Below are 15,622 nucleotides of genomic sequence, written 5' to 3' on the forward strand. Positions count from 1 at the left end.
CATATGCTGCCATCCAAGCAAATTCTTTTTCAGGGTGGTTATTTCAGCAAGGCAATGCCAAGCCACATTCGTCGAGTTACAACAGTGTAGCTTCAGAGTAAAGGAGGACAAGACTGGCCTGCCAGCAGTCCAGACCTGTCTTCCTTTGAAAATGTGTGCAGGCGATATACATGACAAGGGAGACCCCAGACTGTTGAGCAAGTGAAGTTTCACATCAAGCAAGAATGGGAAGGAATTTCCCCTACAAAGCTTCAACAATTAGTGGCCTCAGTTCCCAAACACTTATTGGGTGTTTTTAAAAGGAAAGGTGAGGTAACCCCAGTGGTAAACATGCCACGATCCCAACTTTTTTGGAACATGTTGCAGGCATCAAATTCAAAATGAATAAATATTTGAAAAAAAAATAAAATAAATATCTTATCTTTCTTTCAATTGGATATAGGTTGAAAAGGATTTGCAAATCATTGTATTCAGTTTTTATTTACATTTTATTTTTTCCAACTTCATTGGAATTGGGGTCTGTACAAATATGCATGCTCAGGTTTGTACTTCATGTGTTTAATATATTTTATGTCCATTGAATTGACTATTTTATTGTGTTTTGTGGCTTTCAATTCCATTACACTGTTGGGTGTGACAGTTTTAAATGTAATGAAAATTGTATTACATCGTTGTTGTACACAGGCATATATGGTAGATCACAACATTTAATTTGATTTGAATGCAAAACTGTATTCATTAGCATCCCATGACAAGAATTTATAAATAAATGCATTAGAGGAGTCAGGAGTCAGTTTCCATTAGAGCGGAGCATCAGACTTCCGGGTAACCCGCTTGCGGAGGTCTGCGTGTTAATGTAGCACCCTTTTGCCGCTCACTCATACAGAGAAAACAACCTTTATCCAACCGCCACACACGTGCCTACAACCCTGATTCTATTTGTAAATGTGGGTCAGACAAGGCTGTGTTATCCCCAATTTACCTGTCTAAAAGGGGCTAATCTTTGTGTCGTCATCGCTGCTCTCTGCTCTGAGGGCAGCTCTCTCAAGCTTGATTTTAAGCAAACAATGGATGATTTACAGGGGTGGGAATTGCAAAGTAACTCACAATGGGTTATTATTGTAATATTTAGACCAAGGTGAGAGTGTTGATCATGTGTAGGTGGGGAATTTACGGTGGTCAGGAAGTGCAAAACAATATAACAAATTGTGAAACACCTTAACATTTCAGAAAACACAAAAACAAAACACGAAACACTTTAACGTTTCAGAAAACACAAAAACAAAACACGAAACACTTTAACATTTCAGAAAACACAAAACCAAAAGAAACACTTTAACATTTCAGAAAACACAAAACCAAAAGAAACACTTTAACATTTCAGGAAACACAAAAACAAAACACGAAACACTTTAACATTTCAGAAAACACAAAAACAAAACACAAAATACTTTAACATTTCAGGAAACACAAAAACAAAACACGAAACACTAACATTTCAGAAAACACAAAAACAAAACAAACACTTAACATTTCAGGAAACACAAAAACAAAACACGAAACACTTTTACAAAAAGACGAAACAAATTACAATTGCGGAAACCCGGAAAGGGAGGAACCCATTTCACAGACATTCTTGGAAATCCCACGGCCTTTCTCGGCAAGACCCGGCCCGCTTCAACATGATTGGCTCCTGCATCGCGGGAAGGGTAGGCTACACACATGTAGCGAGATGTCCACGCCAAATAGCGATTGTATATACGGTTGCCCTTTACAGCGAGCCTGTGTCGGCGTTTGATGCTGTATATACAATATGTTGTACTTGATCACATTTCTTAAACCTTAAAAAGATAGATTAAGAGTTAAGGAAGAAGCAGGTTGCTAGAGAGAGGATGCTGGCGAGAATTAAAGTGTGGATATTTGCAAGGAACCTGCCGGCTCCATTCATTTTTGAACGTACCGAGCACAGGGTCTACCTTGCATACATTTAATTTGTTATATTGTTTTGCACTTCCAGGCCACCGTAGGAATTCCCTCATTATGAAATTATCCATCCATCCTCATTTATTATTTCATTCATATTATTATCACAACAAGGATACATTTGTGTAAATCTATGTACTATACACATGTACACTTAAGCACCAAAATTTAGGTGTGGAGTTGCAATCGACGTCTCTGTGGGAAAAAGGGGGAATGCTCATAATATTTCAGACCATGCATCAACTGAAGTACTGACGTCCTCTCTTGGCCACCCCTCTGTATACTCTCCGCAATGGTCCAGCCCTTATTTGCATACGTTGTCTGTGGGTAGCTGCTGCACGACCAGCAGGGCTGGATTAGAGGAGGGAAGTGCAAGAGGACTGTACACACATGAGTAGGAGCACCGAGTGACTGTCTGACGAGCGGAACTGACACTGTGTGGACTGTACTGTGAAAAGCAGCAGAGTTATGTACTGTGCTCATCCTGTCTCAGGCGCAGGCAGCAAGTCACTGATGTATTGCTACAACATGAAGCCCGTAAGTACATTTCTGTGCATCTTTGGAAGTTAGTACTGTGTGTGATGCTGATGCTGATGCTGATGCACACTTTTGTGTACACTATTCCCAGATGATGTGTTTATTTGCAGAGCTTTGCTTGTTACAGTGGTAGAACAATGTGTTCTGCACCAGCTCACAAGTCATGCAATTTAATCTGTAAAAAAAGTTATAGGAGCATCAGTATGTTTTGAAATTGGTTTTTTGGGTGTTTTTTTCCCCTTTGATAACGAACTTGTTTCGGGTTAGATATGTGATTGATTTCCATTCTGAGTGATGAGTCTTCTCAATGGACGTGCATCTCAGCTTCAAGTGCGCAACCCGCACTGCTGAAGCTGGAATCGAGCACAACAGCCCAAGTACTGTACAGTTCCATTATCACAGCACACTCGCGGCCTTTGCACTTTTTGACAAAACTTGTGTTTGAATGGCTGCCGCAGAACTGGCAGCAGCAAGCATCTTGACATGAAGCAGATTGCCCGCTATTTCTATTTGATTTAAGCTGTCCCTCCACCGCTTCAGCCATTATCAAAGGCAGCTTTGATCTCACTGAGACTAACCATATCCAGACATCATGGATCACAGAGGCAGAAAATTGGTTGCATGTGGCTGCTTGAGGAGCAAAGCAAAGTGCAAGTTGATATTACTCTTATCCAACACGATAATGTGGTAACATAGTGAAACCTCGCAGTAAAGTACTTGCTTGTTTACTAGTTTCCATTTGGTTTAAACTATTATTAAGGACTCAATGGTCATTAAAATTGTTGGAAATTAAAAATTTTGCTTGAAATGCATCATTTTTTAACTTAAGAAATTAAAACAGCTATGCTTATCCTTATTTCATATTGGTATTACTAATAGCTTTAACTAATTTTTTTTTTTTTTTTTTTTAAACATTGCTCTGACACCTTTGAAATGGCTCCACAGCCTCATAGGGAGGTGTGTGGCATTCAAATATCATTAGCCTAATAGTATAAGTGCCCAAATCGTTTTTGAGCGTTTCGGGAAAATAAGAAAAAAACACAACAAATTCAACAAACAAGAAGAGTCCAGTTGCCTTGATTCAACCTTTGCCCATTATTACCATGACCTGGATGATTGACAACCTGCACAGCTGTACAAAGAAAACAAAAACTAAAAAAAAAAAAAATAATAATAATAATAAATTTAGCTATAGCACATTGTTGTTTTTCATTGATCTTGTTACAGTAAGCTAAAAATTATCTAAGCAACTATGCTATTAGGCTAGTGATATGTTTCCTTGCACTATGAAGACCTAAGATTGATTTCACTTTTGCAAAATGTACGTTGGATGAAATGAATTGACCATATAACAAAGAAACATACTTTCTTACTAATCCTTTCCTACTTAAGGCCTTTAATTGCTGCGGAAAAAAAAAAGAGTCCCTTATCATTTGTGATGCCATGATTGATGGTTTCTAAATCAATGCTACGCTAAAAGAGGATGCCATGGTGACGGCCCTCCTCTCCAGCGGGGGCCAGAGGAGGCGTGCTGGGGCGGGGGTGTGACCATTATTAACGGGTCGCCTGCTATGCTGATGGTAAGGACGACAATTGGCTTTATCCTTTGCCATATGCTGCCCATGGCGGCTCAGACGGGCCCAGTGTCGGCAGGGGCTCCTCTGTTTGGCCTGGCCCACAATCATCATGGGACTCATGCCAACCAGGGTCACGGATCTGTGTGTATACGCGTGCATGTGTGTGTTGTCGCACAAGCATGCTCAAGAGAGTCTTTAAAAGCCTGCTTTACAGGACTTGTCGTCCGGGTAACTGACATTGATGCTGTGCAGGGAGTTTTATTTTCATTTCCCGGGCCACATCAAAGAACTGGAGGGAGGTGCAGGTGCAGTCCAGACCTCTCAGTGTGTGTGTGTGTGTGTGTGTGCGTGTGTGTCAGTAAGGACGCATGTGTTGTGTGTGTGCGCATGTGTGTAGTCCTGTGCAATGCAACTGTAGTATCGTAAAAAATGAAACATAAGTGGAAGCTTAGACAAATTCTGTTTTTCAATTAATTTCTCCTCAGACAAAAAAAGGTTCAACAAGGTCAGACTGATTCTTACTTGGTTTCCTCGTCGAGGCTTGTAACTCAATTTCATTAAGGAATTGTATTTCAGCCCTCTGAAACCATCAGAACCCATCACGATTAGGGCAAGGATTTCTCATGCTGAATGGTTCCTAAATCCGGATGAGGAGGTGCACGGATCTGCAGTTTATGGATTATCGCAATAGCTCTAAGTGTGCATCAGCTCTCTGCTTTGTTTTGAATATGCTGTTACTTCCGTTCGCAGTAAACTGTGTGTCAGTTTGTGTGACCAGGTTTACATTGCCCAATTTGAACACACTGTTCTTCTTACTTAGATTTATGGGCAGTCTCCCGGTAATGACGACATCAGCCAGAACTCATCTTTAGATCCGTCCAGCAAGGCCTCCAGCAATGTGTTTGCCAGCACTTTTTTTGGTAAGCAAAATGAGAACGACTGTAGATCTATTCTAAGCCATAAAAAGAACACTGCTGTTTTGAGATGGCCACATACTTAACAATTAATAAATACATACAAAATATAAATAGAACCCAAATAAATTAAGATCCCCATGCTTCTAAGTAGCTAAAAAATGTCAACACTGGCTTAATGGAGGTTGTTTATTATTTCAGTAAAACACTTATCTTACTGTTGTACCTATGTATTGTTTATAATTTCTATGTATTTATTATTTATAATGTGTTTTGATAGATTGTGCGAAAATGAAGTTCGATACCATAAGGTATTCCACTTACTAGTTTCAATCGGTTTAACAATTGTGAACCTGATATGAATCGTTGCATTTTACAGATATCGGTAGAACTGACCATTATTAATTATTAACGTAATGACAGACTTTGCACATAAAATAATAATATCGGATTTGTTTAAATCTGTGACTGGCAAACGTTTTACACCAAGTACCACTTAAACAAATACTTGGCTACATTTTATTCCTTAACATTATATTTGATATTATTGTCAGGCACTGTAACATTATCAAGAGTTTGAACATTAACACTGTGCTTAAATATAGAAAAACGTACATATGTACTTAAATAATGACTAAATCAAAATATATTGCACATCACAGTTAAATAACAATTATACCTAAATTAAAGATTAAATACAAATGTATCATACTTAAAAGTGAAACTTAACAAATGTACTGTACTGGATTAAAAAACAATATTTAAACCACTGTCACATTATGCACAGTTTAGAATATTTAATTAGTGACCCCCCCTCCCCCGTACCACTAGAGAGAGCCTGTGTACCACATTTTGAGAATCACTGGTCTAAATCACGAAATAATAACATAAGGACCATTTGCTAAATATTTCCTAAAACATTTCCAAAACACAGACTTTCTCAACCGGGATTTAGTCAAAAATTGCCACCCAAAAAGTTGTAATTCTTCTTACAGCACAAGTTGACAGACTAATGAAAACATTGCATTTTACCATTAAAAAATCATTCACTGCCATTGACTGCTTTAGAAGTCAATGATCCATGTTAACTGGAAGGGCACTGAATGACTTGAAAATCTGCACTGAGTAACTAACTAGTAATTTTAATTACAAGAAAAACAATTCTGCATTCAAATAGCTTTTATTTTTTGTTTTAAAGTGAATGCAATCCAGTTTTTTTTCAAATCCTCTAAATCATCTGAACATTTTCACGGATGTCATTCAGTCCGTGCAGTTGATTAGAAAGTTAATTAAGTTTGATATACAAAGAGACTGTGAAAAGTGGTAAATAATGCCGAATTCATTTGACACCCGTGCAGGCTGCTCTCGAGTTTCATGTCTGCTTGAGATACTGCTTCAATGCTACATGTAACATATCGTCATCCATTTTAGAGGGCGCAAGCAATTTGCCCGACATCTGGAATGCAGTAAACGGGCTGAACCAGAATGGCTATGAAGGTGCACTGGGAGCAACCAGCAGCCACCAAACGCAGCCGGCGAACTACAGCAGTCTGCAGCCGCACGGCCACCTGGTGAGATTTAAATCCAGGATGTAACATATTGTGTTTTATACCCCGACACTTCACTTGTGTGTTTTGTCTTTTTGTTTAGGACTATTCTCCACATTCGGTGATGGCTGCAGACACCAACAGGGCTCTCCCTCCCATGTCGACTTTTCACCGCAACAATGCATCATCACACGTCCCGTCGATAAACACAACAGACAATTCCGCAGGTGAGGCAAGAGGTCAAGATGCTCCTCCAAGGCTGCACAAAAATTGAACGCCAAATCGAAGAGTTTAAAGGCAAAAGCAGACATCTCCGTTTTATCTTTTGGGGAATTGAAGTCACTAACACCAATCTCAAGAGCTGCTTCTTTCGGCTCAGGTCCCTCAAAAGAGCGGCCCTTTCGGCTCCAATTAATTGATTACCAAATTGCGTCGAAAAAGATTGAGTAGTTTCAAAAACGTATTATATTGAATATGCATTATTTATATTGCTTTATTAATTCACATACTCAGATGGCTACATCGAACAATGCCGTGATAGGTAGTCTGCTAGTCGGCATGGGTCTATTTTAATTGTCCAAATGGCACTTGGCGGCTTTTGCATTTGCATAGATTTTCACAACTGAATGGAAGAGCACTGACTGCCTAATCCTGTTTTAAATCTTAACGTCTCCGATGGACGATTCTGCAATCAGTGTACCGACAAGAACGAGTCAGTAGTTAGCAATTGTGAAGCCAGACACAAATACAAAAGATTGCGATATACTGTATGTCCTGCTAGCAGCCAGTGAACTCCTGCTGCAACATAAAATCTTGTCGTTTATACATAAACAACAAGCAACTAACTCAAAACGTGTGTTGCGTAGAGAATGGCACAAGATTATTGGACTCATATTTTAGATCCTGAGGCGGGAGGAGTCAATTAAAATGATGTAAGTCCCCCTAATAAAAGTGAAAAGGTTATGGAGCATATTTTTGTCCACTTTATTACTCTCACCATGTTAGATAGCAGCATGCAAAACATTAGGATTAGGTGGATGGGACTTGTATTCTGGAGCAGGGTGAAATTGAAATTCTGCGAAATGAAAAAATAAATCGCTCTATCTGTATTTTTTTTTTTTATCTGAATGTATCTGTTTACGATACACACACCCATTTAAACACATTTTGATGTTTGTTATTCTCAGGGAACCACACAAATGTGTCAGGAGGGTCACAGACTGGCGATACGTTAGGCAAAGCCTTGGCTTCTGTAAGTATGCAGCACCGCAGTCACACTGCATCACTTCATTTGTTCTCTGTTACAATCAAACATTCAAAACAAGACTATAAAACTAAAGCGAAGGCCCCAGGGGTGCAATGCAAAGAGGAAATTGTACGTCTTTCCTGGCAGTAGCCGGCGAGTGCATATCAGCAAAGGGCTACTACTCTCGCACTTTTTATTAGCTGCTGACTAGTAATATGATCACAATTGATGAGTTAGTTTGGGTTATGAGCGAGCCTGCTCTAAAGGCAACAGCTGGAAGGCCCGGTGCAGAAATGACAAGTGCTTTTAAAATGATCCATGCCCTCGTCCCACTCATTCTCCTCCTCCTACTCCTCCTCCTCTTCTTCTTCTCTCCCTCCATGTCTGCTGCCAGATTTATTCCCCCGATCACACCAGCAGCAGCTTCCCTTCCAGCTCGTCCACGCCTGTGAGGTCCCCGTCCCCTCTGCCAAACGCCAGCGAACCCGCAGGTAAATTGTCGGGTGGCTAAAATCGGCTCCCCCTAGTGAGACCGTGTTTATTTAGCTTGCCATTTTTCCTTTTCAAGTGATTGTGTTTTAATCTCTCTGCGCTCTGCTCGTAACAGGAACCAATATGTGGCCCCGCAGCTCGGTACAGACACCTGTGTCACCACATTATGAGTCTTCACTTATATCCATGGTAAGACCGGATTATTTTGTTGAGTCAATATCACCATAAGGTGCCTTTGAGACTTCCCCTGATTACATTCAAAAATAAAAAAATAAATAAAAAGCGGAGCAATGTGTGGGACATGCCAAAATCACATACATTCAATAATGAAAATGGTATAAAATAGTGCTGTCAATATAAAATATTTTTAGAATTGATTCTTCTATCGAGTATTCTGTCGATTAATCGTACAAAAGTTCATTTTGCAATTGCAATTTTTTTTCAAAATCTTTTCTTCAGATTATCATCTGATTGTTGTTCCTTTAATATTGTTTAATGATTAAACAAAACCAAATGTCACATGACAGGAAGTGATGGCGTACTCACCAACCTTTTTGAAACTGAGGTTGCTTCAGGTTCAGTTAACTTTTAATTACAGGTTATTCATACCCTGGCCACAAATAACATTTTTTATTTATTTTTGAAAATATTAAGACTTACCATTGCACTTCTTTTTTATTATGTATGACACTCATTGGACATAATGTAAAGTGTCCATTATTGCCTTTACAAAGATAATGCATTTTTATTCCACATAAACTGTCAGTATTGCTACTGTAGCAGTTTGTTTATTATTATGCTTTAGGATTGATTAAACAAGAATAAACGTACCGCTACTTTATCGTAAATGTAATCTATACATATGAGAATGTAGTAAATCGTACAAAAAGATAAGCACTGTGTTACATTTATTCTTAATTATGTTAGCGCTTTTATACTATGCTAAACTAAGCTAAGCGAGAGTAAGCTAATTGGGGCTATGCTACCCTGCTGCAATGATAGATAGATAGATAGATAGATAGATAGATAGATAGATAGATAGATAGATAGATAGATAGATAGATAGATAGATAGATAGATAGATAGATAGATAGATAGATAGATAGATAGATAGATAGATAGATAGATAGATAGATAGATAGATAGATAGATAGATAGATAGATAGATAGATAGATAGATAGATAGATACTTTTATATGATATATTGCAACTATTTGACATATTGCGCCGTTATTGGGGGTCAGTTAAAACATGATTTAACAAATATTGTTCCCCTTTCAGTCTCAGATAGAAGACAGACTGGACAGATTGGACGATGTGATCCACGTTTTAAGGAACCATGCCGTCGGTCCCATACCCGGCCTGGCCGCTGAAATCCACGGCCTGCTGAACCAGAATCTCCATGGCCGACCAAACCCCGCCGGCACGCTGCCGCTCACCTGCCACGCCCCAACTATGGTTAGACTTACCACTTAGAAGCATTTCAGTACGGAGCTGCGTGTATGCAAATGCCGTCTTGCGTTTGAGTGCGCTGTTCAGTTTCTGGACTTTTCCACTGAGCTGTTATCAGCAAAATAGGAAACAGAACACAATGGGTGAGAATGGAGAAACGTCACCCTTGTATAGGAAGTGTACTGAATGTGTGGGGTGATGGGGTTTGCCTAAGATACGGCATGTTTTTCCCGTTTAGCCAAGTGGGAGGATTTGGGGCTAGCGGGAGGGAAAGTATATACTAATCCCCTGCGGGAGAGCAGTATTACATTCTCCTACTTTGGATGTGTCGATGAGTAGTGAATCATTCCTGAAGCGAATTACTGGTGTAATAGAAAGTATATAGCAGTTTTAAGGGGAGGATTAAGATTGGGCCTGTACAGAAAGTGATCCACTCGGGAGGGTGTTGGATACAAAGAAGCAGATGTTGGTTTTGTGTCGCTTCCACAGGAGTTTAAAGCGCTGTACTGTACCATCATTTACAATCATAATTTATAGGATTCTCACGCGTCCTGTAGTGACCGAACACATATTGTAAATATCGGCCTTATCTCATCCACTTCTTTGTGTGCCACGAAGGTGGGGACTGTCACCATGAATAACAACCACTCGGCCTTCCAGGGCCGCACACAAAATGGACACCTGTACACCGCCAGACAGGTGACCACAGTGGAGCCAATGACGGGAGGATGCAGAGGTGACTCCCATTGCTGATTTTTTTAGCACAATTTTGTTTTCTATTGTTCGAGCAACAATCAGCCGCCCAACTGATTTCACAGTGGCTAACATTCCCTCTTCCCTTGCAGGGAGTTTGGGCATTCCGGGGAATGCGGAGCTGAAGATGGAAAGCAGCGAGAGGGAAGACATGATGCACACCAGTCCCAGCTTTGACAGTCAAAGGTCAGATGAGGAGAGCGAACTCAAGACGCATGGAGACAACAGCACGAGGGACAGGTAGACCTTAATGCTTTTAGTTTATAACTTTATTGCCTAGTTACTTTCATGCTTAATAATGTAGGATTAAAAAAAAGAGCACTTCATTAGGTGCAGGTGAACAACCTAATACAAGAGCTCTGTGGTGGGCCATGCATTTGGTACCTTGTCCTTCAGTAGGGACTTAATAGACTTCTTAATACCGCCACCATCACATCGCAAACATAGAAACCTTGAATACAATACAAAAACACAATATACAGCTCACAACTGTGCCATGTTGTGTACAAAAACATATAAAACACTTAAATAGAATTTAGCATACTTACCAGAGATGCTGATTATAAAATGTATGAATGTGGGCTCCAGACATGTTTTGCTAGTCCAACTTGGCTTTGTCTGACCAACCAATCAAAGGATGGAAGAATTGCTGATTGTGGGCCAGCCAGCTGGTCAGCAGAGAACTTGAGAGAAGGCAGCGCTGACCCTGACAGCTAACCCCTGCAAGAGCTGTATCACAAATTCTACCTTTACAAAAATCACAGACAGCTTTGATTTAAACTGTCAGAGATGTAATTATTTGAACAATGTTTATTATCGTGGTTATAGTTTGCAGTGGTGAAGAGCTCGCCCTGCATCGTAGCGACCTATTGGAATCGTCGACTCGCTTTTTTTCACTCGAGTTGCACACCGTTGCCTCACGAGGTGCAAAGATGTATTACAGTTAAGTTCAAGAGACTTGCTAATCAATGCTTTGAGTCAGACCTGAACAAATTTCTTATTCACATCATATACATAGCAAAACAAAACATAGCCATGAGCTAAATAAAAAAATAATATTGCCGCATCAGTGACAGCAAACTGAGTAGTTGTGGTCCAGCTGATGTCATTACTCACTGTCACTCTTAGTGCTTCCCTATTTGTATCTGACGTTCCTATGATTAGCTTTTCTTTCGTACAAAAGCATGCAGCATATTCAAAAAGGAAAAAAAAAAACATCCACGCTTATAAGATCAGTTTAACAATGCTATTTTCAACATATACATTTATTTCTCATTGTTTTGTTTATAATTCACTGAAACAGAAGAATGACAAGACGCTGTGGCAAGTGGCAATCATTTATGTTCCCTTAAACAATATTTATATGTGTCACATATAGTAATACTTGGACAGCATTTGCACTTCAAAACCATTGGGACAGGTTCCTATTGGCATGACAACGCTAACTCTTTTATCAAAATCCAAATGAGGCTACAACTAAAATGATGGCTAAAGCAAGAGAATTACGATTTTTGGAAGCGTGTAAAGTTGTAGGCCTTTAAATGGAATAGAAACTCTGACTGATGTCACCGCTAATCAATGTACATGATCGGTCCTGCTTTTCATTATTTTACCATGTCGTAACGACTGCTGTGAAAAAAGATCATTGAGACGAGACGTCTTGCAAATACAGAAATACAAAAAATAGTGGGGTGGCATGTCCGCCTCCCAATTCAGCTCCGGCCTACCTCTGTGTGGAATGTGCATATTCTCCCTGTGTTTGCATGGATTTTATCTGGGTTCTATACAATATGTGCCCTGCGATTGACTGGCGACCAGTCCAGGGTGCACCCCAAGCAGTGGCGGGCCACGCATTTGGTACCTGGGCCTTCACTGGGGACTTACCTGACTTAATCCACTTCTTCACTTCATAACACCACTATCACGTCGCAATTATAGAACCTACCAAGACTATACGAAAATGTAAATTCAAAAAACAGCACGCAACTGTGCTGTGTGCATCATCTGGTGCAGTTGAGAATTAGTAGTTATCTATGAACACACACACACAAAAAAGCATGAAAGACTTAAATCAAATACATAATACTCACCGGAGATGCTGCTAACTGAATGTATAAATGCGTGCAGATCGCCACAAATGTGTTTTGCTATTCAAACTTGGCTTGTCTGACCCACCAATCAGAGGACTGTTGGGAATAGAAATAAATGAATACAATTTCATTGAACAATGTTAGGATTTTGGTTGTAAATGCACAGTGTAGTGGCCAGTAGAGGGCAGTATAATCCACTTTAAATCCCATCTCCTCCCTTGACTCTTTTACGTCAATAAACTTGCCATTCACCTTCCTCTCCCATCTTGTCCAATGTTGAAGTATCCACGAGGATGAAGATCTGAGTCCAGAGCAGAAGGCTGAGCGTGAGCGCGAGAGGAGGATGGCCAACAACGCGCGGGAGCGTCTGCGTGTGCGTGACATCAACGAGGCCTTCAAGGAGCTGGGCCACATGTGTCAGCTGCACCTGAAGAGCGAGAAGCCGCAGACCAAGTTGCTGGTGCTGCACCAGGCTGTGGCCGTCATCCTCAGCCTGGAACAGCAAGTCAGAGGTGAGCGCCATACGCAGATGAGCGATAACACTCATTGAGCGCGATGTTTATACTCAACCAAACCACTGCTCGTCTCTCAGAGAGGAACCTCAACCCGAAAGCGGCGTGTCTGAGGAGGAGAGAGGAAGAGAAGGTGTCTGCTGTCATGTCAGATGCACAGTCCATGCATGTCGCATTTCATCCAGGTCTGACTGACCCTGCAAACCCAATGGTCCATCTCTGAGGCTCCAAGTAGTCAAACACCCGATTATCAATGTGGACTTTATGCTTCCAAAAAGGACCTTCATGATCCTTTTTTTTATTAACATTTGGTTGTTGACACAGTGTTCGAGGTGCACTAAATTGTCTGTGGGAGAATATACAGTACACTCCTCACAAAAAGTGTGGGATAATTGGGCCTTTGGATTACATTTTAGGATAATCTAAAATGCACTATACATTTTATAGGTCAACTTCATTTGACCTTCTCTAAACTTTCAAGTTCAACTTTCCGTTCAATATTTCAGTGCTTTTTGTATAACTTGCTGTTCTTTTACATGGAGCTAAACAGCGAAAGTCACTGTTTGAGCCTTGAGTCGACCAATACATTTCCTGGTTCGGTTAGAATTGAAACAGTCCTTTTTATAATATATAATAAGTAAACGCTGTGTCTCTGTCTCTAGCAAAATTAGAAGCAGAGACTCTGAAGTGTTGACACAGTTGAACAATCATTCCCTCGCTTCTCCAGCACACTTCTTACTTTGTGCCTAAAACTACACAGTACTTCTAACAGACAAATGCATTGTACCTTGCAGATGTTTTGTACACTTCTTTGGAAATATTTATTATGAAACACGGTTGTGGAGTGGTGTCATCTGCAAGTTTGGCAGACAATTTAACAGTGCATCGCTATCTCTCGCAGTCGCAGACATGACATTTCCACGTGTGCTCAGACAGCAGATGTATTAGTCGTGTGGTATCGTGAGTGTGCAAGGTGCTGTGTGTGTGTGTGTGTGTGTGTCTGTGTGCGACTGTGTGTGTGTGTGTGTGTGTGTGTGTGTGTGTGTTTCAGGAGTTGGACCATTCTGTGAATGAACAGATCTCCAAGAATGTTTTAATTAGCATCTATTGAAGCTGTTCTTTTATTTTTATGTTTAGCACTGTTACAAAAACAACACTGGTGGACAAAAACAAAACACTTGTCACAGATGTCATGCATTTTCAGATCTAGCCAAATGTTTTGTTTTTTTTGCATGTTTAGGATGTTGAATTTTTTTCTAAGTTATGTAACTTATCTTTTATACAAATGTATGTAAACGCTTTTCTCGCTCTGATTTTACAAAGGAAACATTTTCTTTGCATGTTTCAGACACAATTCATGTTTTGAGCAATATGTTAAGGCAAAATGCTGTTTATTTGTTTTTTTCTGAACAAATCTGACATAGTCATAAAAAGTACTGCTATCATAACATGTACAGTATGTGTACAGTTGAAAGTAGCCTAACGGCTTGTGTCTGCATATAGCAATACATGTTTTTGAGTTCTTCAGTTCCCCCTTGATTTGTGATTCATGAAGACAATTCATCAATTGAGAACACCTCAACTCAGAGGACCTGTATAATTTAAAGCAGACTAACAACAAAGGCTGGTTTATGTACTGTACATACTAATGTATACTTGGCGTGTGAGACAGTGGTGTACTGTATGCAACTCTCTTCAAATACTGAAACTTGATATGGAAAACATAAGTGTCAAAGTATTTTTCCAACAGGGGTCCTCAAACTGCGGTCCGGGACCCCCGGGGGACAGTGAGCCATAGCTTGGGGGTCTGCAAAAGAATGTATACCTACATATGGGCTCCAGCGGCCAGTAAAACAAACATAATAAATACTCCTCCCTACCTTAGCTTTGGGCCATTTAAAAGCTAAATGTAAATTAATGTAACATAGATAAATCCTTACATGACTAATGTTGTTTTTGTTTTATTTATATCAAAGGGTGTAATATGGCAGGACTTTTTTTTTTTAAGAACAAAGGGCGTATTTTGGGGGCAGGGGTATAGTCTACTTTACAGAGAATCAGTCTTTTCTCGAATAAAAGGTGTAATATTACGAGAATAAAGTTTTGTTTTTGAAATATTACTTGTTAAACTATCTGAATATTGCAATTTTATCTCGAAGGATTACGACTTTATTCTCTTGTGATTACTATTTATCATCCCAACAAAATATGCATGTCCTTGTAAAGATTATAGCTATCTTTTTGGAAGAAAAAACAACCCAAAAAAGAATCGTGTGTTATAACATTTCAACTTTTTTCTCCAATAAATTTGTTATCGTAACAGACTTCCTCGAATATAGGCCACTTATTTAATTCCTATCTCATTTAGCGCAAAACGTGGTAATTATGTTTAATTGGTAAAGTGTGTGAAGCACTGGGTTAGACAAACAACCAAATGACCTCGAGTATCTGTTTTAACTTAATAACAAGAATTCACTTAATTTTCGCCAGTAAAATAGTCTTTCGGGATTATATATGGA

General features: G+C 39.7%; 1 protein-coding gene across 1 annotated transcript; it reads left to right on the forward strand.

Moving 5' to 3' along the window:
* Window positions 1-2,324: 2,324 nt before the first annotated feature.
* Window positions 2,325-14,630, forward strand: LOC133478555 (transcription factor 12-like). The gene is made up of 12 exons (XM_061774733.1): window positions 2,325-2,520; window positions 4,918-5,017; window positions 6,443-6,582; window positions 6,662-6,785; window positions 7,746-7,810; window positions 8,199-8,295; window positions 8,412-8,485; window positions 9,578-9,754; window positions 10,367-10,484; window positions 10,594-10,741; window positions 12,874-13,103; window positions 13,184-14,630. Exons 1-12 carry the CDS (start codon window positions 2,452-2,454, stop codon window positions 13,324-13,326), a joined length of 1,485 nt encoding a protein of 494 aa, XP_061630717.1. The 5' UTR covers window positions 2,325-2,451; the 3' UTR covers window positions 13,327-14,630.
* Window positions 14,631-15,622: the final 992 nt, after the last annotated feature.

This window comes from Phyllopteryx taeniolatus, chromosome 5 (assembly GCF_024500385.1).
Source record: "Phyllopteryx taeniolatus isolate TA_2022b chromosome 5, UOR_Ptae_1.2, whole genome shotgun sequence".
Taxonomy (NCBI): Eukaryota; Metazoa; Chordata; class Actinopteri; order Syngnathiformes; family Syngnathidae; genus Phyllopteryx; species Phyllopteryx taeniolatus.

Bases quoted from the DNA above. Each gene is read 5' to 3' on its own strand.
- LOC133478555 (XM_061774733.1), top strand. From the start codon at position 2,452: ATGTACTGTGCTCATCCTGTCTCAGGCGCAGGCAGCAAGTCACTGATG. The intron at 5,018-6,442 runs GTAAGCAAAATG...CATCCATTTTAG, and splicing joins GTTTGCCAGCACTTTTTTTG to AGGGCGCAAGCAATTTGCCC. The intron at 6,786-7,745 runs GTGAGGCAAGAG...TGTTATTCTCAG, and splicing joins CACAACAGACAATTCCGCAG to GGAACCACACAAATGTGTCA.